At 38.9% G+C, this 24,752-nt stretch overlaps 1 protein-coding gene across 1 annotated transcript in view; it reads left to right on the top strand.

The window, feature by feature from the left end:
* The window catches only part of ush2a (Usher syndrome 2A (autosomal recessive, mild)), a 303,135-nt gene that overhangs the window by 74,366 nt on the left and 204,017 nt on the right, over positions 1-24,752 (top strand). The window contains exons 17-20 of the mRNA XM_072689926.1: positions 925-1,203; positions 1,489-1,658; positions 3,457-3,601; positions 15,291-15,521. Of these exons, the coding sequence (XP_072546027.1) occupies positions 925-1,203; positions 1,489-1,658; positions 3,457-3,601; positions 15,291-15,521 (825 nt within the window). The remainder of the gene's footprint in view (positions 1-924; positions 1,204-1,488; positions 1,659-3,456; positions 3,602-15,290; positions 15,522-24,752) is intronic.

Here is a 24,752-nt window from a genome sequence, read left to right on the forward strand (position 1 = left end):
CAAGAGCATTGTGCGAGTTTTAGACTTTTAAGGACCAGTGAATTAATGCAGTGCCATACTGTGGCATGCCAGTAATACTTACAAATTATTCTTAAGAGTTGGTTTCTGTGCGTATCATGATGTGCGTTATACAGCAGTGCAAAAAAAAAATCTACTGCTTCTTACTCATGCTCTTTTAGCAGTCTTCAGCCTCATCATTACAATAATGAGAAATACCATTACAGAAATGCTATTTGATCTCTGCCCGGCTGAAAATTAATTCCTGACGAACTTTAATCTACAACCAAGAGGCTTGATTAAGGCTCAGCCCGTTCTCCATTCTGCGGTATAAACCGGTGGGCCCGCGCATCAGAGAGAGGCATTCACGTTTTAAGGCAGCTGATTGCCGCATACAATTATGCATTGTGCCTTGCGCCATTGAAAGTGCGGCAAAATAGCCTCCTGTATATCAATGACTTTTAATGCCAGTTATCATGCTTTTTCACAAATTAGCTCATTAACATGGGCCATTATAAAGTACCCTCGGAGGATTCTGCGAGCGAATCTCTTTTCCGTTTAATTGTGTCTATCTGATTTCTTCCTTTCTCGTCTTCCCCCCCCCCTTCCCTCTGTCATTTTGGGCTGCAGCTGTAATTGCATGTTGTCAGCGGCTGGTCTTACATCTCAATATCCTCCGTCTTCTGCTGAGGCGTATCGGGAAGATTATGGAAATTGTTGTGTTGTTGTTATTATATACATATTATATATGCTGTCCTATGCAAATCTTTCTTGAAACTGGTGGAATGTGCCCTTTTATGCTGATGTATGCCTTACAGAGGTCTTTATCTTAGTCACTTAGTTGTGAGAGAAACAGGGCGGCAAGCTGTGAAATGGCTGAAAACTTGTCAACTTTTTGTCATTGTCTCTTTTTTTTGGTCTTTTCAGGTATCATCATCAGATACGAGCTCTTTATGCAAGTATTAAACGAGTCGCTGGAAAACGTGACCAGTCCTGGCTTGGAACACAGGGTTTTCCTCAGCAGCGGATGGCTGAACCCCCAGCAACCAATGGGCTCGGCAAATGAGAATGCCTTGACTCCGCCTGAGAGCAGTGTGGTTGTGTCTGATCTGAAGCCCTTCACTGCCTACCGCTTCAGAGTGCTCACCATTAACATGGCCGGCAGCACCACGTCGGAGTGGACAGTGGGCCGTACTGGAGAGGGAGGTTAGTTTCCCACATGCTCAGTCAGTGCCCACCAACCAAAATCAAACAGAAAAGATTTGAGCTACCATTAAATTACACAGAAAGAAGAAAGTGTACATGTACAGCATGTAAAGAGAACCGCAATTTATGTTATGTTTTAAGAAAGATTTGCAAAGGACAGCATATATAATATGTATTTGTCTTTTATGGACAGCGATCAAACATGAATGAATCTAAACAGGGCTAGAGTTCAGTAGCAGTGATATAATGCAGTCATCATGATTTAATACTGTCATCTCTTCACAGTACCTGAGTACATGAGCCCTCCTCAGGTGACTTCAGTGTCTTCGTCATCACTCCTAGTGAGTTGGGAGACACCACGAGAGCAGGACGTCCGGGGGAGAGTGACCGAGTACAGGGTCAGCCTTTACCAAGAGCAAACCTCCAACCCGTACGCCCCTCCTGTTGTCACACAGGTATCGCATGACCCTTTATGCAATTTTAGACCTGCAGGGCCAGCATTAGATCTACTGTCATAATCATCTACTGTCACAAAAGTCACTTCTATTTAGAATTGACCTGTCCATGCTAGCATAGGACACAACCTTCCTGATGTATGGATACAGTAAAAGCTAAAAGCATATTCTGGATATTTAGCATAATATTAATGTTCCTTTTTCCATTACTCCAGTTCTTCAAGGTTTGATTACATCCCTCCAGCACTGAGCCATTTTATAGTACTGATTACCCCCCCTCATCAAAACCTAACTTTTTTTGCATACATATGCAAACTAAACATGCAAACATATAGTCCAATAAAGAGCTCATATTGCTGTCATCAATCAGTTGAAATCGAAGAAATGGGGACTGGGGTCAGAATAGTGTTTAACACAAAGTAGGAAGTACAGTTCTCTCCTAAAATGGTACATTTACATGGACCTATTTATTTCTGCTGGACAAGGATAAGCTGCAGTTCCCATTGGAGAAGGTGAATAAGAAACAATTCATTGTTTGGTTGCCCCGCAGTAGCCCCTTGGAGAGTCAGCATCTGAGGCAATTACACGCTGACCGTGGTTTTTTATTATTATTTTTTTAATGTTTTTTTTCCTTCTCAGTAACCTTCATTTGTGTATGCGTTCTTGTTTTTTCTCTTGCTCTCATGTCCATGCCTGTGCGTCCGCCATGGTCTTCACTGGTGTGAAACCTCATGTCCTCTGTGTGTGCATAAGGCGGCGGAACCTTTTAAAGGTTAAAGTGGCTCAGTACCCACCGTTTACTCGGGCGGCCGAAGCCTGTATCGGCATCACCTCTAGTCCTCCTAGTCTATGCTGCTTCAAGGAGATTTGATGAGCTTAATTTTCCTTAACAACCTTCCTTTTAATTGGATTTCACTATCTTAGATTTTAATTAGGCTGATAAGTAGGTGTTAGCATTAATATTTTTCATCAGTATCCCGGAGATATGCCTTTTCTACTCTACGTTTTTTTTTTTTTTTGCCTTTTTCTTTTAACAAATATGTCAAGTCAGCTGGGTTTGACAGATATTGTGTGCATTATGTGTGTATATGTGCATTATTGTTATGCAGACAGATTCTTTTTTTTTTTTGTGACTCAGTATAGGAGTCTCACACTACCTCTCATACTGGATATTACCAGCATGTAGTAAGTCAGGATGCTGATCCAGAATCAGTTTTGTCTAATATTCTAATTAATACTTTAGTATGGAAGAACAGCTGGACTCAGTGCACCTGCCTGTCTCTAGTCAGCTCTATTTTCAGTTATGGACCATCCAAGACCAAGCATAGAAGCTGACCTGTATTAAATTTCCCACTATCCTTGCTGGGCCTGCTGGTCTGGAGTTTTGGAGATGTACTAGGGCTTCCAGGTTACCATGATTTCTGAAATATCCACTTATTTTCCTTTGTTGCCCCCCTCATGCTTATGCAAAACAATCTTTGTCAAATTATCACAGAAGTCACCTGGAAATTAAGTTACTTGTATTATATAGTTGTTTATGACTAGAAGTGAAATAATAATTCCAGGGACCTAGCTATTTATGCATGACAACAGATGGTCTACAGCTTGTGTTTGTACATTTATAAAAAGCTTCTCTTAAGGTGGGCAAAGTAGAATGTAGATTTTTCCATAAAATTATATTACATTTTTTAGAAAGATCTGAAATTTACTTTGTTAAATGTATATACTGTCTCTTTTCAACATGCAGTGTTATGTATCCATGATATTTACTGTGTTATCTATGTTTTTGTATCACCAGCTGTTGTACAGAGCTTCAGCAGAGGACCGGAGCTACACTGTGGTGGGCCTGAAGGCCTATGAAGAGTACAGCTTCACAGTAACTGTGTGTAACACGCATGGTTGTGTGAGCAGTCCACCTGCTTCAGGACGCACACGGCCTTCCGGTCAGTACACTCTTAACATTGCACCCCTGTGCCCACCAGGACATCACTGTTTATTTAGCTGTCTGTCAGGGCATGATCAGTCTGAACATCTTAAATTTATTAGTACCTTATTCCAAGTGGGCATGATTTTAGGTGATCTGAATCGCTGTATAATTTACACTACACAACAGTCACCTATGATCAGTTATGTGAACACAGCAGCGTGCACTCCTAGTCCTAGTGGCTGTTTACACTTTGTGTTAATGTTCAGATTTCTGTTGACCACATGAAAAGCTATGTGAAAACACTTGTAAGACACATTGAGATTGGATTTTGATCAGATTGCTTAAACAACGGACGTGTTCAGAGACGTATCTCCACCACATTCCAGGAGTGTAAACAGAATATGTTGTCCGTGTCTGGATACAGTTAGGCAAGTGGAAATACGTCTGCCGGAAAAATTCTGTCAATTCGCTCGCTTTTCGAACTTCCGTTGAAGCAACATCGCCGAGCAACCAACGCACCTGGAGGGAAGCACCACAACTGGTCGACCCCAGCTGGCAATTTTACAGAATATGTTCACTTGCGGTTGAAATAGTTATTTTTTGTGATCCCTCTATTGTTCCAACGCATTGTGGAACACCCACTGTTCCTCTAAACCATTCATGTTCTCCAAAAGCCATATCACCTACGTCATGAAACTATGTTTGTATGTGAAATTGGGTCTCTGATCACCTCTAAATGTGGTTTAAATGATCTGATCCTAATCCGATCACAATGCGTTACACCTGTCTTTTTAAGTGAAATCTGAACGTGTAAGTTACTGTTAGAATTAATATTGCCTGCTGTTACAGCTCATCACTGCTTTTGCTGCATGTTGTAGATTCATCACAGAGATTTTCAAACATGAAAAACATATTGGCAATGTTGCATGCTGAAACAGTCGCACTACACAAGTCTTTACTTTGAGTGTGTGCAGTGGTTTGTCGCCGATTTGCAAACACTTTAACTAAATTTATGTAAATGCAGACAAATTCTCAGCAGTAGTATTTTAAATTGTGCTTCACTGACTGATAAGATACTGATTTAAGATTGCTGGCAGTGAACCTTGCTTGTATTACATACACAGTCATATCAAAATATTATGACCACCCCTGGTTTGGAATGAACTTGACCCATTATACGAGCTCTACGTACCATATATAAGCATTTTGTAGTTTTGTTTGCGCTGGTACGAGTGGAGCAGACACATTAGTACTGCAGAACTGTGAATAGTCCACCAAAATATAATATAATATAATTATAATAAATTAATAAATAAAATAATAAATTTAAATTTTAAATAAATAATTAAATAAATATATTATATTATATTTAAATAAATAAATATAATATAATATAATTTATTATATATATTTACAGTGCGTGGCGAAAGTATTCACCCCCCTCGGCATTCTTCCTATTTTGTTACACTACAACCTGGAATTAAAATGTATTGGGGGGAATAAGATACTCCAGTCTTGGCTGTGCAGCGCTTTTTGACCAATTATGTGACTTCTGAAAGTAGTTGGGGGCCTCATACCAAAAAGAGTGTATGCATATGCACAGTCCACTTGTGTAGGTTCATTACATAAAATCCCCCAAAAAATAAAATGAAAGTTTCCCATTGTAATGTTTGCAACAAAATGCATTTCTTTACTGTAGCTCTTTTTTTTTGTGGTCTGTTTATGAGTGTGTGTCTGTGTGTGTGCTGTGTGTGAGCAATCTCTCAACATCTAATTATGAGTATAAATTGGGAAGTACGTTTTGTCTTAGGCCGAGGTGCAGGATACATGTTAATTTCCATTTTAATATTAATGACGGGGCTTTAATGGAAAGCGTCCGTCATCGGTCAAAGCCACTTTGTTTAAAGGCCAGTTCCCAGCTGCCGAGGGACAAGCGAGTGGCACCTTTAATTGTGTAGCCCCATCCCAGCACTGAACCATGACGTGTGTAAACCTATGAATTGGAGCAAATACCGTTTGGCCTACTCTCCATTGAAATGGAGGGCTTTTATCTCTGAGGAATATGAATAAAAGCTATTTTAGATTCGCTCTCAGGTTATCTCTATTATTTTTCATACTTTGAAATTGATGAAATTGGAAACAGGCAGGCAGGTTGGGGGAGAAAGGGTTCAGGCGTTCACACACTTTCGGAAAGTATGTCATCAAGCCATTTTTTTTTTAAATCAGACTTTTTGTCTGAGTGCTTTCTTTTGTTCTGTCTTTGTTTCTGTATGTCTTTCTCCCTTTTTATCAGTCAAGCTTAGCCCCACTGACCTTAGAAACACACTTAAACCAGTGAGGGATGGGCACCATATTCCCTTTCTCGTTGTGCCAACAAATTTAGTAGTATGTCATTAAGGATGCAGCAAAGTAATTTGTGCAGAAATGTTGCTACTTTAATATTTTTAATGACAATTTAATAGAATGATATTTTATTGCTTTATACAAGAGGCGCAGTCAGTTGAGAAGTGTACACAGTTGTTTTCAGACACACACACGCTTGTCTAGTCCCTGTAGAGAAGTATTGCCAATAGAATAGGACACTCTGGAGCAGATGAACATAAACCTATTGGCACAATGCCTAATGCCAGACATAGGGCTAGAGAGTACAAAGTACTTATATACAGTATTTTGTACTGAACAGAATATGGTGTTGGGTGAAGAAATGCATTAATTCCATGGTGGCCGTGTTAATCAAATTCTACTGATGGACCTTCAAGATCAGTTTACCACACAAAGAAATTCTCCTAACGGAAAATTTTATTGTCATTTGAGAAAAAAACTAGTGGCAAATTTGAAGGAAGAAAGGTAAAGCATTCAGCCCTTATAACGCAGTAAGCATGGTGGTGGTAGCACCATGCTTTGAAGCTGTTTTGCTGCCAGTGGACTAATCAGTTGACAATTTTGCAGTTACTGTCTATTTATAGAATTTGGCAGGTATTTGAGTATTTGTTTAACCATTTCACCTAGTTAATGTTTTTTATATATTAAAAATACAGGTTTCTGAATATCCAGCCGATTCAGATTTACGCTGTGGTTCTAGTCTTTTAGCAATGCCAATACAGTGATGCTGCTTACCAGAGTAACATACCAGCCACAGTATCTTTCATTTTAATGTCAACTTTCTTTGGATTGAGTTCAAACAAGTGTGTGCTTGTAACACTGATGCAAAGACTTCAGCAATTAGGCTTGGGTGCACATGAATATATTTCTATTTAGAAAGTTTAAAGTGGAAATCACTTAATGTGCATAAGTAATGTGAATAAAAATCAAAATACTTGTGTTCTTGGCTTATTTTTTTAAGTTAACATAAATCAGCTTCTACCGTGTAGGTAACAGTATTCAAATACTGAAATCACTTTTTAGGGCTGCCAAGAGGCATAGCCTAATTGTTGATCACTGGGAGATTGCACTGGTATATTGCAAGTGGATAAAATAATAGCGAAGGATTACCCCAGAATTCTTTAATATTACATCAAACCATCAGCTGGGACAGTTGGAATTTGGAAACAATTAGATGTTTCATCTAAACAATTAAAGATGGTTGTAAAATTAGACATATTACAAGTGGTTGTGGTGTAAAGCTGTGGAGCAGGCTATTAAAAAGCTTTTGGAATGGCCTTTCCCAAAGTTTTCATCATAACTGTCAGGTCCGCGTCGCCGCACCCTCCCTGTGGACGGTCCCGAGCCGGGGCCCGCAGGCTCACTTAAGGACTTGTTTCATGTTTCAGTGTGTATGTGTCGGTTCTTAGATTCGGTTCAAGTTCATTTACATCATGTATGTTTGGTTCAGTTCAATTGTGTTCGTGGTTTTGATTGCTTTGTGTCGTCTGATTGTATCATGCGTTTCACCTGAGGCCGGGGGTACTTAGGGGGCTTCCACGCTAGACTCCATGCCGAGAATTAGATGTTTAAGGTCTAAGGTCCCTTCCGATATCCTTGTAACGTTAGGTCAGCTTCAGCTAAACAGGATCGACTCCTGATCTTCTCAGATCTTCAAACCAGGTCTGTGATGTTTAGTTTAAATAGGAATAACAATCTTGTATAGAAATATTTACAGGTATAAACAACTGTGTCAAATTAGGATTTTTTGTCAATAAGAATGAACAGTCTGTGGAATACTACAGCAACGAGCTCACCTAGCAACACCACCAACAACTTGGGGTACTATTGGAACCAAATAGCAGCTACTTATCAACACTCTAGCAACTACCAGACATGACATAATAAGTATTTTGCAGTATCCAATCAACCAATCAAACAAGGTAACTGATCAAGTGACCACCTGGAATACCATAGCTACTGCCTAGCAACAATTTCTGATAAGCTTAGGCTTGTTTGCCTTTTTTGATGGTTCCTTCTAAAATATATTATTTTTAGTTCGTAAAAATGATGAACTTTGTGTACTGTCAAAATGTCTTTGAATATCAGGATATCATATTCTCATCATATCACCTAGCAGTACATCCTCTGTGTCCCTCTCTTTGTTCCTCTTTCCCTGTCCTTATTAACTATCTCCATCTCACTACATATGATGACTTAATGACTCCCTCAGCCCTACCACCACTGTTCGCCACTCTCCCGGCACCACTCCCCCATTTGCGGCCTAAGCGGGGCCCAATTCATCGCTCGGCAGTAAAAACAATTTACTGTTAATTACAAGGAGAAAAATGTGCCAGCGAGCTCCCTGCGAACGCCATGAATCACGCGGCCCTCGCGGAGATTTATACGGAATATGTAAGTAGGACGAATTAGCGGGCTTTAATAACACAGGCACAAATCAAGCAGCCTTCAAGGGCCTTTAATTGATACAGCGGAAAGTGATGGACATGAATCCGTCAGGCTCATGGCGCCACTGTAACATATGGTCCGCTCTGTGCGCTCCCGTCTATGGCGTCGCCTCCTCCATATGGCGGGAAACGCACTCACCACTGGTCTTGTTTGCGCAGTGGTCTCTGTCTTTGTGCTATTGTATTTAGGGGAGTGAGGGTGCTCCATTCAGAGGTGATCATACCTGTGCTCTAAATATAAAATGAAAAATATAGCTTAGATAGAATGTAGGAGCATGCATACATAGAGTTTGCAGTTAATGTCCAAACAAGAGATGTGAAGATGTGATGTATTTCAGTAATCAAGTAACCATTCCACCTAGTTACCTTCTTACAAAAAAAAAAACAGGTTGTCGTGTTTCATCAAAATAACATAGCAAATTTTACTGTTTTGTTAAGAAATGTTTACAAAACAGAACAAATTGAATCCAACAGCATTTCAGTTTCATTTCATTTAATGCTAATGCAACTAGACTCATTGAGTAACATGTGGCACAGTATTTTCCAGTTTTATGTCCATATGGTTTACTTTATTTGAGTTAAAACAAAATGTTTGTTTGAGCTCTTTGATTTAGAGCTCATCCACAACTGGGTCACTTCATGTGACTAGTATCTGGATTGTATCCTGATAAGATTTTTACACTTGATAGTCAAATGTGTCTCCGATTAGTCAGACTGAAATTCAGTTGCTCTGTAGGATGGAATAAGCAAATTCACTCGTTGCCCAGTGATTATTACTGGTGTTTGGGTTGTACTGGGAGGGGTTTTGGTTGTCAATTGCGTATTGGAGAGACAGATTCATTGCACTGCTTTAACGTGGCTCAGATGTGTCTCAGGATTTGTCTCTGGATTAGATGCATTTTGGGTGCATTTACACTTGCATTTTTGTGTGGCTTGGCCTTATCCAGATATAATCCCGATACCGCATGAACTGACTTGGTGTAAACAGGGTCTTAGGCTACGTGTAGCACTATGCAAAATTTCAGAATGCAAAATTAAAATACACTAAGTGTACCTTAAACTATTTCTGTTTAGAAAACAATTCTTTAAAAAAAAGTCACATTAAAACTTAGTTATGACAAAAGTGTTTAGACATTTCTGAAAACATAATTCAGAATTATTTTTAAGCATACTGTACTTTTTCCAAAAATTTTTTTTTGTTTAAAGAAGCAAATCTTAAAAACATAATACATTTTTATTATGAACATGCACATATGTTCCCTTGCTAGTGGGTGGGAATTAGAAAAGACTAAACTCAAGACAGAATTTGGAAAAATGTCCCCAGACATAAAACACTGGAAATTAGCATTTTTTATTTGTATTTGTGTCTAAATATGCACATACACTAATATGAAATATGAGTGCTTGCATGCACTCCTACCAGACATAAGTTTGTCGCTCTGACAAAGCAAACATAGCAGCAGTTTGCATTGCATCGACCATGTTTTCCCCATTTTGTTGCTTGAACGCACAGAAATCGAATTTATAATTTTAAATTCTGACTTTGCACTTCTGAGCTAGCTGATGTCTAGCAAGACCATCCAACATAGCAGTTAGTTCTGTTAGCTTATTAGCTAACCTTTGTTAATCATCTGAATAAAACCACATATTTTTTGCTTTTCTCTGTAAATTTGTTTTTGTATTTGAGGGTTTTTTCCCATTTAAACTGGTGCTACCATCTACAAAAGTAAACCCACAGCTCTGTGTTAATTTTTGGTTGATGACTTTTGTGTGGTTGATCAAACATCTGTCTATAAACGTTTGCAGTACACGTCCACTGCACGCAGTTTGCTATTCAAAATTGCGCCTCCATTCATTTTCAGCAGATAGTACCGGTGGATAGCAGCAGCGTAGCGTAGTTGTAGGATAGCAGGTGCCGCAAACATGACTTGTGGCGCGGCGAGAGAAGTTGAGCTGGCTTAATCTTTATTCAAATTATGCATTATGCATATGTAGCATTCCGTTTTCCGTGCACAACCAGTATGTGCCTAGATGGTTCTGTCTGCACGACATGAACCTAAACCCAGAAAGCACTATTCCAGTGAATATAGAGCACAATAGCTGCCACAACTTTGTCCCATGTCCAGTTCATGGTGTTGCTATTTCTCCATATAATCTCCATGCCTATATCCAAGTACAGCAAATTTGAGCGTCCAATGACCGGCACTGTAAATAGACAAAAATAGAACTATTTCAGCTACTGTCACGCCTTACAGAAATATTTAAGTAAAACCCATGACTTTATGATTAACATGTTCCTTCTTGTCCTGTGTTGTAGACATACATGCCCCGCAAGTGGCAAGGTGCTAACAAAGAGAGTGGACGGAAAATGTCACGCTGCGTGCAGTGGACACGTACCGCTATGGACACTTGAATATTAAAATTTGGATATCTCTAATTAAACAAGCTTGGTTTGGCACTGCACCAGGACTGCAGAAGAAGAGCACTCATATCTACATAAACTATGTGGCCTTAATTGTGAACTTTTCAAAATGATCATACATTCAATTTCTTTTAAGAGCTATTGGTCAAACATTGCACAAGGGTCAAAATCAGTGTACTAACACCGCAGTTCTCAAAAACCTGGCTAATGCCATTCACTCAGGAAAGCATTATGTGATATACACCAACCAATATGTTGTTCATTTGATACAAGCTATCAAATGTTGGATTTTCCTTCTGCCTCTGACTTAATGTTTCATCTGACAGTTGTTTTCAACTGTGATTGGGTGGGAAATTTTCATTTGTCACTGGGCTATTACTGCAAACACCTTCATTCCCCGCCATCCCAGCTACATACCACAAGTCCCTGTTCCTAGTGGAAGCAATAAGCAAACACGCACTTGCATCTCACAACCTGTTGTCGAGCCCACTGAAGACTATGTCTCCCTTTAGCCTTACCGACCCCCCCCCCCTCCAGCCAGTCAGTTTCTCTGCCAGGACTTTGATGTTGATGATTGCAATTTATGCGATCCTTACTTCGTTTTTTATTACTGTCTGTACACACAATGCCCATCGCTATTATATGGATGCACCATTAGACCGAATTACCATCTGTTCGAGTGGAGCAGTCAGCAGCTGCTTGCTTTGAGCGGAATTGCAGCCCATTTCTCTCAATGCTGGAGCGAACATCATCCAAAGCGTAGTTGCCGGAACGGTTACGGTGGTGCTGTGTGTTGTTGTCTCAGTGGCTGTTTCTGAAGCCAAAATATATAGTTTGTATTTTATACATACATACATGCATTACAGCAACAAGGTCCAAAACTGCTTCTGTTTTGCATCACAGTAGCCCCACGTCATCCATATTCCAAACCATTTGAATAACGGAATCATTAACAAAATTATTCAGTGTGATTTTGTGAAATGATTCATTGTTGAGAAATCTATCAATTCATACTTATTTACAGTGGTGGTGATAGGAACCAGGGGTCACAAAATCTACAACACAAATATAGACATTGTTTTACTGTCCAAAACCACCAGCGAACCATTTAATTATATATATATTTTTGGTGGAATTCCCTTTGATCACACACGGGTTCTTTTTGATTAATTTTTACCAACGAAATTATGTACTTTGTTATTTACCACGATGAGCAATTTTGCATTGAGGTCGTCGCCATACAAAACCTCATGTCAAGTACAACTTTGGTGAACTTCGACACACAGCTTCACATCCACAACCAGTAGCATGTTTGGTCTACCTGCACTGGTTTTGGACAGGCCGGCCCGGCCCAGCTCTGAAGACCCAGAAAATAATAACATTTGCCTTGTCTAATGGTCTATTTCTTCCCTACTAGCTCCGAATAAACTAATGAGAAATAAACAGTCAGTCGGGAGACTGCATTGTCAGCATTTTGTGATTTTACTGTTGACTAGGCCGGTTAGCTAGCATGCTAATCATTAGGTTACCTTACCTATCTGAGAAAAGCTGGCATACAGATCATGCCCCGACCACGCCAGTTATTGTTATGACCCTTAACAGAACCTGAAGGTGGGCTCTCTCCCATGACCCTCTGCCAGACCAAACACTGGACACTGTATGAATTTATTGTCAGTCAGTGGAGGAAATGTGACATTAGGGTTAGGCGTAAGCCAAAATAACAGACAAAACGACTAAAGCAAAACTAACCAAAACAAAAGAAGCAAAACTACACAAAACTAACGCCCTGTTACCAAACCAGGAGAAACAGTAGCTAAATCAAAATGGCACTGATCCCCTACTTATCCCCAAAGATTGATCAAGTGTAATAAAGCTAACTAGCTAACAGGATGGAAAATGAAAGTGCCAGATCAGTCTGAGCAAGATGTTCTTCCAGCTCGTCAAAGGGGAGGAGCCTAAAACATCTCTCTGGGACATGCTTTTCCAAGCTCTTTTAGACCTTTTTAGGACCTGCACCTACAAAAATGGTGCAGGTTTTTGGATATAATTATTTACTTTGTGTTTTACTGTTTATGATTGACAGGTTAGCTATGGTTAAAACACTAACAGCATCAAATCAGAGAAGTATTTGGTGCCCAGGCTTCCTGTCCAGCCCCACAGCTTAAGACATCATATTTGTTAACTTAGTAAATCATTGGATGGCAATTAACACTCATATCAGTCAGTAAAGCAGAATTACATTTTTGTTTTATTTTAATTGCCCATAATAAATGATATCTGCTGATATTTTAATTTCTAGCTCTTTAGAATTGGTACCGGTCACAGCTTTCATTTTAGCTCTTTCCCCATATTTACGAGCTGTTTAACTAAGTTATTTAATACAGAATAAATGTAATATGTTTAAGTATATAAATTATTATTGCCCAATCAAAGTGATTTTTTAAATTGCTGTTGTTTATAGTTTCTAATATTTCCATGCAAGCATTTGTGAGATCGAGCTGCAGTAAAACAATAGTGTATTATCATGGAGCGGCTGGACCTCAGCTGTCAGTTGGCCGTTGCTAAAAAGCATAATAACTCATTTTTGAACACACTGATGAGGACAAGGATTGTGTAAGCCCATAGAATGTTAAAGGGGAGCTGGACTGACGTTATTGATCTTGTCAAAAAGCGAACAGCTAATCAAGAGTTGATGGTAATGTTTTATGTATATTACAGCCATAAAGGCGTGCAGTACAAGTGTATCCTCGCCTGTACACACCGTATTGACTTGAACTGTGCCATGCATATTTCTTCCACTGTGGAAGGCTGGGACAATTATGCATAAATCAATACTTTCCCTGTTACGGAAATAATGTAAGTAAGTACTATAGTGTGTAAAAGGGCCAGGGGGCTTTCAAGAGTCTTTGAAAATGTCAGCCTGCGTTTAAATAAATAAATAAATAAATAAATACAGAGACAGGGCTGTAATTGTTGCTAGACATGTCTGGGAGATTTGGCGCACTCACTAATCTGATGAAAGCCATATTAACCTTCATGGTTAGCCTGTGAATCTAGTTTAAAAGAGGGAACTTTGGAGTAGTTTTGTCATGTACAGAGAACCACAGAGTAACTTTTTAGGTAAAGTATCCTGTTTCTGCGTTGTTTATGTCGGTTTCTGCGTTGTTTTGCTTGGTTCAGTTAAGTATAATATTGCTCCAAATTACCAAAATGGAAAAGAAATAACTATAAGGAAAACACATTCTTAACTTTCAACAGCAGTCAAAAATTGTATTCCAAATGTCGTTTTGGTCATTTCTTTTGGCCCATTCTTCATAAAATTTGGACACAATGTAAAGAAAAACTGCAAGATTGATACTGAAAAGCAATTTGGGTGACCGAGACAGTAAGCAACAAAATAGAGAAAAAACTAACAATGCATTGCAATGCATCTGTCTTTCTTGGTTTAAAATTACTTACTGGTTTTAAATTACCATTTAAAAATAGCACCTGTTGGACAAATGGAAGTAGTAAAGAAGGTTGCTAACGTAGGGGGTTCATAACATGTAAATAAGCATGGAGAGTAGAGGAAATTATGTATGAAGGTCTTTAAACTAAAGTGACAAACGTTTTCACCATTTCTAACACTGTTATGAAGCATGATTCCACATTTTCTGGTATTTTCAGTTTTTTTTTTTTTTTTTTTTTTTTTTTTAACCGATCTACAACTAGGACCATGCATTGCTACATTTAATACATGAATGATGTTATAAAAGGATCAAATGTCACTGTTTTGCAAGGGCCCTTGTATCAGTACAGTGCCATTTTTTTTTTTTAATACATCTTAAGCCATATGCTAGTATTTGTGTATTTGTTATGAAGTGCCTATGAAGGTATTCAATTACGTCAATTAACCAGTCAACAATACTAATAGTTGGTTTTCTGGCCACACTTCATTTTTACCACCCATATGTTTTAAGGCAAAAGTGATAAATGTCCACCAAGACTTCACACACATGCTATTAAATCAGCAGGAGGAATTTGAAATGATCAGGGTTTCAATTATATATAGACTCAAGTGCTATTGATTGAGAGTAATTTATGACACAACGCATGGCGATGGGTCTTTGAAGACAACACGTCCATTTCCCACGGACGTCATTTATTAGCCTCCCTAGTGAAGCTGGGCTGACGGGCAAAGTGGCCTAAATGCACAGCGGAGGTGTCGCTGCCCGGTAATTTACTGTGTGAGAGCCCCATTTAAAACATTCTAGTGGCATGCATGGAGCGATGACTATAAATGCACATTTTTCTTTTCCTCGCCACTTCTCCACCTGAGTGCCCCCTCTCCTGTTTTCCTGTGTTTTTTTCTGTCCTGTTCTTTGTTTCGGTCTCATTTGATGCCTGAGCTGTCCTGTGCTGAGCTTTAAATTAAAATTCTAGTTTAAAAGAGTTCTAAACCTCTGTTCTGACAGCTCCTGCAGGTCTGAAGGCACCCAGGCTGAACCCGCTGAACACGACTGGAATGGAGATTTCCTGGGCAGCCCCGGCTGAGCTGAACGGCCCTCAGCCTGTGTACCAGGTGGAGAGGACCGACGTGTCCTTGTCTGATGCTCAGGGCCAGGTGGTCCGAGGCAGACGCTTCACCGGGACAGGATATTTCCACTTTCCCAGTTCTACACTGCCTACCAACACTGACTTTACAGGTACTGTCCTAAATCAGCGCCTAAACTGTGTGGAATGTGAAGTATTTGGTTATGATAAATCATTGTATTGTTATTGTTATGTTAATGTCCAAACATTAAAGTATAATATCTTTTTCAAGGTGCACCAACTATGTAAATATTTAGTAGACATTATGCCTACATACTGTATAAAGCACATATTACAAATTGAAATAATAATAGAGTTATGTTAAGGTTACAGTAAAGAGGAGATGTGACGTATCTGGCAGATAAAGAAATTTCTAGAGGTAGACAGAATGACATTAGGATATGGGAATAGGGTGGATGTCATCAGCACTGTAAGAAACACTGACTAGAAGCATGCATCATTGAAAAGAAAGCATAATGCAGGGCTGTTTTTTTTTTTTTTTTGCGGTGCTACAGTTTTTTGTCTATTTCAACTCATCCAGCCATCCAAAAAACTAAATATCATAATATAAATACCATTTTGGTATAACTTTACTTGGATAGTCTATTGTAGATGGCTCACCTCTGAGCTGAATGTAAATGATTGTCTATTGAATGTAATCCAACACCTAGCCCTAACCTTACCCTTTTAGGGTTAGGTTTAGAGTTAGAATTAAGGTTTAGGTTATGGTTAGGGTAAAGATTTAGGGTTGATTCAGGGGTAAGGTTAAGTTGGGGTTAGGTGTAGGGTTACATTCAATAGACAGTCATTTACATTTAACAAATTTCAACATCATTTCAACGAATTTCAGATGAGCATCTACAAGGGATCCTGAAAAAAAGGGTTACCGCAATGTTTTCCACCCATATTTAAACTCTCAGTCTATTGAGTGTGCCCCTTATTTTCAGTGTAGCCGAGCTGCATTTTATTGGCACCTACACTGTTACACATAGTACAACTTGCAGTGAAACTTAATAAAACACGATAAGATGGATAAAAACATAAATATATATAAATATATATTTCTGGCATTGGCTGAATAATTAGGAGTCTAGCCCAAGTACGGTGTCTTTGTATGATTGGACATAACGAAAAGGCTAAAAGCCTAAATATTCAAATATTTTCTTCTAGTTCAATTAAAGGCAGCGGCGTTAAATCTTGTGGAGTTTGACAGTCTTCCATCTGTATGTGGATCAACCACCAGATCAAGATTGTGTTTGAGGAGGAGGAGGAGGAGGAGGAGTACACTCTTTATTCAGCTCTCACTCTCTGTAACAGCCTGATAAATTAATGACTTCCCCGATTAGACAAAGGGCAATTATACTTTTGTTTACAAACATAATTGGAATATTGAGTTCCAAATGAATATAGGTTCTGGTTCATCTGCTAATGCAAAAAAATCCTTAAATCTGTGATCCTGCCATTTGTTTAGATTACCCACAGTTTAATTATGTTTAAGAGGCTTGCCTTGAATCATCAGATTAGTCAGGTAAATTTAAGATAGCAGGTATGCCTCTTGCAATAATCGTGACATTAAGGTAGTATTGTTGCAGAAAGTTTTATAGTCGGAGTTCACCCTAATTACTACTTGTTTGTGGATTATTCATTTGAGGAAAGATTTATGTGGCTTTATTATCAAAAACATACAAAAGTCTTTATTACATTCCCACCTGAATTAAACTGGGTATTTTTGCCACTGTGCCTTTAAGACTCCTACATCTCTAGTTGAAAAGTTTCCATTTTCTAAAATGAGCACAGGGTTAAAAATATCAAAAAATACATACAGCACCCCTAGTATTTGTTTAAAACTGTACCTTGACCACTGTTCTTGGCGGAATTGGTAGAATTCAGTTAATTGTGTTGGTTGCCTGGCAAAGATCCAACTTTTAAGAACAATCTACATATTTTCATTAGAGTTGAGGCCAGGATTTGTGAAAGCTATTCCAAATGCTGAATGTTAACCTACTTTATCTATTCCACAGCCCTCTTGATGTGTGTTTGGGGCCATTGTTCTTTTGGGACACTCGACCATCAAGCTGATGGTTTGAGATTATACTGAAGAATTCTGATGTCCACATTGTGCAATGTAGCAGTTCCACTGGCAGCCAAACGGCCCAGAGCATGCTTCTAACGCCACCATGCTTAACAGTACAGTGCTCGTGGGGTGGAAACTCTGTACTCCTCACCTTTACTCTTCTAAACATCTTTGTCTTATCTGACCATAAACTTTAGTTAGGATGACAGGCTCTTAGTTCATGGCAATGTAAAACCTACTTGACTGTAGGCAGTGACACTGATGTTCCAGCTGCTTGCAGTGTATGGCAGGCCTGTGCATTGGTTTGGGTTGGATTCCAGTACCTTTCTTTCAGACCTAAAGTGTGTTAATACAGAAGATGTTTATACTCTCAACTTAAAACTATATCTTGCATTCTTTGTCACAGTGTTATTTTGCTTCTCACTGTTCAGTTATTCATACATTTTCTTGTAGATTTGAGCATTAAGTTCTCAATATGGCTCTGAAACATCTTAATTATTAGAAATGAAAATAATGAAAGAAATAATAATGTTTTGCTAGGAACAAAAACACAAAAAAAATTGTCATTTATTTAACGTGATTTATTGTTAATTGTTGCCACTAGATAACACAATTTATGCAATTTATGCCTTATTTGATTTCATTCATTTACCATTACAAATAAGAGCATCACAGAAAGATAAAATTAGGCATTCATTTGAGAGGAAAATGGTGTGCATTCAAACTTAAAGGCAGGACCAGTCAAACTCTTAATTTCATTTGGACAGGGCAGTTTGTGGTCACCTGAGTACCCATAGAGTGAAATTAGAGGTCAACCTTTTTTTTGGTGTAATGTTTTTCTCTCTGTGGTTATAGAGATTACAGTAAAGCAAGCTAATTGCTTAGCCGACGGTTGTCAGTCTTAGTATAATGATATCTCTGTAACATAATGCTTTCTACCTGCCCTGCAACCTGTAACAAGCTTTCCAAAGAAATTCAAAGTCAGTTCAATTAAAATTTGTCATTTCAAAGCAGCTTTATGGAAATCCGGGCCAGGGTCCCTTTTGACTCATGTAAAAGCAAGCCATGAGTTATGATGAAGTGAGTGAGTGCAAGGTGCATGCTCAGTATTATTGTGAGAAGGGCTGAAACTGGTGTATGCATCCATGCAGGCTAAACAGTCACATGCACAGCCATGCAGTATTATCCTGTTGTGAATGCGAGAATCTCGAGTAGGACAGCATCAGGCAAAGAAGCGTCTGCTCAGAGCGAACTGTTTTTTATTTTTTTATTTTGTTCCTGCCTTCTGGCTTACAAAGAACCTTTCACAATTCACTGCCCTCTAACCTTTCCTTTGTGTAGTTATTCAGCGGGATATGTTCTACATAGGAAGCGCCTTTGCTCCCATTGCATTCTCCTATACAGCAGAGATAACCTCTCTTCTCTGCTCTGTTAAGTGCAACAGCCTTTACCAAGGAACACGAGACCATGTTGTAGTGAGTCCTTTTCTTGTTTCCACACATGTCGTGCGGGTATCGTACAAATCACACTTTATTTGTATTAAAAAAGAGGCAATTAGGAGATCCTGCCTCAGAAGTCAGGGACACTAAATTGCCTCCTTAAGAAACGTGCATAGAAATGAGTGACCCTTCATGACCTTGCAATTTCAGGAAACGAATGGCCATTTCCTTAGTCCCTACCCACCCCTCACCCCCAAAACTCTATTAACATTTAGCACTGCAGTTTCCAGTTTTTTCCTTAAATAATGACAAACGGATAAATCTTTATAAATCAAGCCTGGAGTTGAGTTCAGCTGACTCTCTAATTGATCAATGGCTGCAGTCAAAGTGGAGAGCTCGTCCTTGGGCCTGCTGGCATTATAAATGGCCGCCGACTAATGAGGGAGCCCAAAGAACAAACCGGAACAGCGGCAACACCCCCCCCCTCCTTGGCCCACCCCCTTGGCCCACATCTTTAGGCGCTCCGCTCCTTCAAAATCAGACATTCTACTTTTTTGGCTTAGCTATACATTAGGACAAGGCCAGTCCACTCCACACTTGTGAAGTCCTCGCCCTTTCGGCAGCGGTCGCGGAGCAAACGTATTGCGCGCCGGGGCGGGGAAAACATAAAGATTTCCCTGTTGAAAACAAGCTGTTTTTATCGAGCCAGCAAAGGGGGGCGGCGGATGGGGGGCACTGGATAAATGAGAGCGAAGAGCTCAATGGCTGAAATGAGGCATAATGAAATGAACAAACAACATGCTCAGGGACAAATACTTTGTATAATATTGAAATGTAGCCAAAGCGATGCATTAAGCAGAAATCAATGGTCATCTAATTTGGGGCCTTAAATGATTTTGTCAGAGCGCACAACTCCCAACAAATCAAAGGGGGAAAAAAACAAGATTAAAAAATGCAATATCACTGCAGCAGATTGATCTGCATTTTAATCCTCATTGATGCATTATGGCGGCTTGTGTCTTCGGCTCTGTTCGCGATACTTAGTCTGGAAGTAAACTACAAACTCAAGACTGTGGCTCATGCATATTAAAAGGGGTGACTCCTCATATGTTTCATTTTTCTTGTGATGAACTGTATTAACCATTTCAGGTGGCATTGCTTTTACTGAATCTGAATGGTGAACACGGCTGTTTTGTTTAGTTTTTTTAGCTTTTCCCTGCTGCCGTGCGAGGGGGGCTGAAATAAGTAAGAACCGAGTGATTTTCAAAGACTACATGCTATTGTAGCGCCGAATGTTAAATGATACAAATTATTTTCCTTAATTAATTTGATTGATTGTCAAGCGGCCTCAGTGTGTGAAAAGTAGAGGGGAAACTTTGTACAGACATCATTAGTTTTTTTTTCCCCCATTTAAAGATTAATCATGAAAAGCTCTGGCTCTTTAATTCTGTAATTTGTATATTTAATGGGGTGCTGCAGAATCTATGACAGTAATTAGCATTTGCTGAAAACTCATTAATACGCAACAACTTGATTAATGCCGCAATAATGCTAACATGACTGAAGTTATTCAGGTTATGTACTAAGCAGATTAAATCCAAATGGCCCTGTTTGTTTTACTTATGGTCGATATTATGGTTTTTGGCATGGGAAAGTGTTTTTGGCCCAATTTCGTGTCAGTCCAAGCTTATCACATGCACACGTCTCACAGATCCTTGAAGCATCTAACAGATTATAATGAAAAATAAATTAAGGATATTTTTTATGAAGCTACATTTAATAAGTTACTATAGGTAAAAAAAAATACTAGCATGCTTTCCAATGAATAACGTATCTTCATTTTTTTTTTTCATTTTCTCCATTGTTTGAGCCCTATAGGTACTGTGTAAACAATTCTGGATAAATAGACCAGTTAAATGCTCCACATTACTTGGAATACACTTTTTATTTTACATTGACTTCCATTCAAAGTTAAGAACAGTTTTGGAGATGCATTTTGGAGATGCATGATTTTCATTGGACAGCGCAACATGTATATTGTAATTTACCTGACAAAATGTTAAAGATACATTAGTGAACTCCTTTATAATGTGGCTTTATAGCTCTTAAATTATTTCCTTTCATTTTTGTCTCTTTGCTTTTTACACATTTGTTACACAGATTATTTGTCAAAGCAGACAACTAGACCAGATATTTGCCAGGAAGCAACAAAAAGAACTCATTTGCTAATTGCAACCATCTGCAGTATCAATATTGCAAAGTCCATAATTGCTATACCAATTAACCAGCAATAGATTGCATAACATTTTTGCGCATTTTTACTTGCAAGGGCTTAATTAAGATCTTGACTTGATGATCAGTAACCAAAGTTATATTTGCAAGAAAAATATTTAATTAATAATAATTCAGGAGAGGTAAAAGTGCGAACAGCTCAAAATATCTGTTTTTGTCAACAATCATGACAAAGGCAAGTATTTGGAAGGGCTTTACTAATTCTCACCATTACACATCATGCACACAGTGACATATTTACCAACTTTCTCTGAGTATGAATCCCAGTCAGCTTCTGCATTTTCTGTAAAACAGAGCAGACGTACATGAGCTGATGAGGTCTGATTCTAGATCCGTGTTCCTAATTAGTCATGTTTGATTAATATGGGTCATTGAAAATGGTAGCAATATGGCTAGCATAGGCAACAAATCATTCAATGTTAAGGTCACAAAAAACAAACAAACAAAAAACATCTAAGCCATGATAAAATGAAGGATGATTTATTATAACTTTAGAACTGTTGTAATAGTTTGTTGGGCAATCGATATGCTAGTAAGCTTTACAGTAAGTAAGGTACTTGACAGGCCTATAGTAACAAGTAATATATATTATTATATGTACTATTATTATGCAGATAACAGCAAGGTATACACACTGAGATGTAATGATGATGATGGCTGTGTATTTACTTTGGGGTAAGGGTGGGCAATATGACAATACTTTATCAAATTGTTATTGTGATGTACAACATGCTTTTATGAGTATATCATAAAAATCAAATGAAAGAACACTGAATAACTGCACGATTCATTACAGAGAGTGTCATTAGTCCTGTTTAACTGGGAGGAATAGAAGTTGAATTCTAAATATGGGAGAGTATTTGTAGAGCGTTTTTTAAAATCTGCAGTTAATGGTGAATTTTGTATGCACAATTTCATATTGTGTATCTTGAAAATGTCTTTATATATCATGATACAACATTTTTCCCATATCGCCCAGCCCTACTTTGGGGTATTTCTATTTGTTGCTGAATTAAAAACTGCTTATTTAAAAGCTTAGTAGTTTTTAAATAAAAAAAATATCGGCCTGGTATTGATACTCAGTACTCAATTCCAATGTTGGTATGAATATCAGAAAAAAACTGTTGGTATCCGTATCATCTTTTTTGAAAGAAAGAATGAAGTAGCTCATTTGGAAGTCAGATGAATCAACATTCTGTCAACATAAAAAGAAATAGCCACAAAAATCTGGATGTAATCGTAGCTGAAGTTCCACTTCGGTCTGTGTCCGGGCTCTGAATTTAGTCCAAGTGCTCCATGAAGTGCTGATGCAGTCTTTGTGCAAGAGTGCTTCACATCTCCCCATGTCTGAACACTGGTCCAGAGACTCTCTGAGGTGAATCTCATTCCTCATCGTTCGTCTCTCCCGGCCTGGCCAAGGCTCCAGGAGACCACTGACCGCCGCTCTCTCTGAGCAGACCTGTCATGATGCTCTCCACTGGGACCCTGGCCCCCTGCTTTTCCTTCCGTAATGGGCTGGATGCTCTGATGGATGTGAAGAGCTTGTCAAAAAAAAAAAATAGCTGATCACCCAGGAGAGATCGGCTGTGCTGAAACTTCAACTTTGGCGCGGGGGTCTCCCCAGACATCTCCAGACACACACAAACACACACAGCACAACTGAATAGTGGCTAGCAGTGGTCAATGTGTCGTTTATGTTCTTGTAACACCCCTTTAAAGTGATTCAGGCCTGGGTTTTGTTATTGTCCAAAAAAAAAACCCTCTCTGATATCCAGGACAGAGCGATTATCTCGATATTGGCTTTTGCAATACTGATACTGCAGAATGCAGCAATATGCAAATGAACGCTCACCAATCAGCTGTGAAAGTCTTGAGCAATCACCATTCAAAGTGTTTCTGTGGGTGTTTTGATGCATCAAGTTATTTATGTAATCCAACAGAAGTCAATTACTGGGTCAAATGTAATTCAGGCCAGTCTTTAATCGTGCCACATTGTGAATTCGCCAGTGTGTCTTTAAAGGCATAGTGTGAAGGATATGTAAATTTACATAATTGTCACACTAGATGTAGTTGATCATTCAGGACAAGTTGTCGAAATGTTGCTTCTTTAATTTTAAACTAGAGCTACAAGGCTAATGTTGCTAACAAACACTTAAATTCCAGTGTCAGGTGTTTGTTTTTTAAATAAATACATGCCCACATACTGATCTCAAACCACACCCACAATTAAGGTTATGCAGGCTCATTGATTGTGGTTTAGAATGGCCCGGAATATAACGATTACAGGAATGGGAGGGGCTGAACTGCTACTACTCACTGAATTAGTGAATATCAGCAAGGCTTTTTAGTGGCACTTGTATCACAAAAGGAAGGGGAATTCAGTTTTACATGATTGATGATGATGATGATGATGATGATGATGATTGTGCACGCCCCTCGAATGAATGCATTCAGCTACTTTAAATTGCACCCCTTGCTAACACAGATGTGCAGATGCTCACAACCAGCTTGTCTAGTCCATGTAGAGAAGTACTGCCAGCACAATAGGGCTCTCTGGAGCAGATACACATGAACCTATAGGCACAGTGTCTATGACAGGAATGGGCTAGAGGGATATAAAGCCATCAGCATTGAGCTGCAGAGCAGTGGAATCCCAGTGTTTTCTGGAATGATGGTGCTCCATCCAATACTTTTGATGATGTTGAGTTGGGAAGTTGGGGATGATGAGGTGATCATCCAAAATCCTGACCTCAATACCTCTCTCAAATCCTTCAAAATGTAGTAGGAAGTATTCCCAGGACAGCAGAGACAGTTACTCCAACAAAAGCAAGATAAACATGCTTGAATTTGGAAGAAACTATGAATGAGCAAGCGTCTTAATAGTTTTGTCCTTGTAGTGTAGCTCCATTTTTCAACAACAAAAAAACTTTTTTGCCAACCCATTCATTAAATATGTTGCGGGATTGCAATATATAGCAGTATAATTCCTTCATTCCTCTTTATATGTTGCACAGCACTTCTATAAGCACTGTCGTAACTGCATGTAACTTGCAATTTAACCATCCAATGCCATGCTTCAAGAAAGTAAAACCATTTTTTTCAGTGTGTGAGATCCAAAGGCGTAATCCTAGTATCAGTCATGTCGATCTTGGGCACAAAGATATATCCTGATGCTTTTACATGAGGTCGGTCAGACTTGCAACTATTTCAATCCACTTGAGAGTGAATGATAGATTAAGTAGAATCTGTTTAATCTGTATAGTCTGAATTTGAGTGGATTTGGACTTGAAGCCCTCAACATATTAATTAACTGCATTGAAGAGGGATCTTACTTCAAAGGTGTTTTTATGTCTGATTTCAGGTCAGATGGTGGAGGGTGTTATTAAGAGCTGAGCTGGAGGGAATGTAAAGAAAGCACTTCTGTGAGAAGAGAGTCTGTGGAGATCAGATCATCTAGAATTCTGTGGGACCTTTCAGTGTTCTGAATGTGGGCTCTCTCTCTCACACACACACACACTCATACTTCTTTATATATTTGC

The sequence above is a fragment of the Salminus brasiliensis genome, chromosome 10 (assembly GCF_030463535.1).
Source record: "Salminus brasiliensis chromosome 10, fSalBra1.hap2, whole genome shotgun sequence".
In the NCBI taxonomy this organism is placed as follows: Eukaryota; Metazoa; Chordata; class Actinopteri; order Characiformes; family Bryconidae; genus Salminus; species Salminus brasiliensis.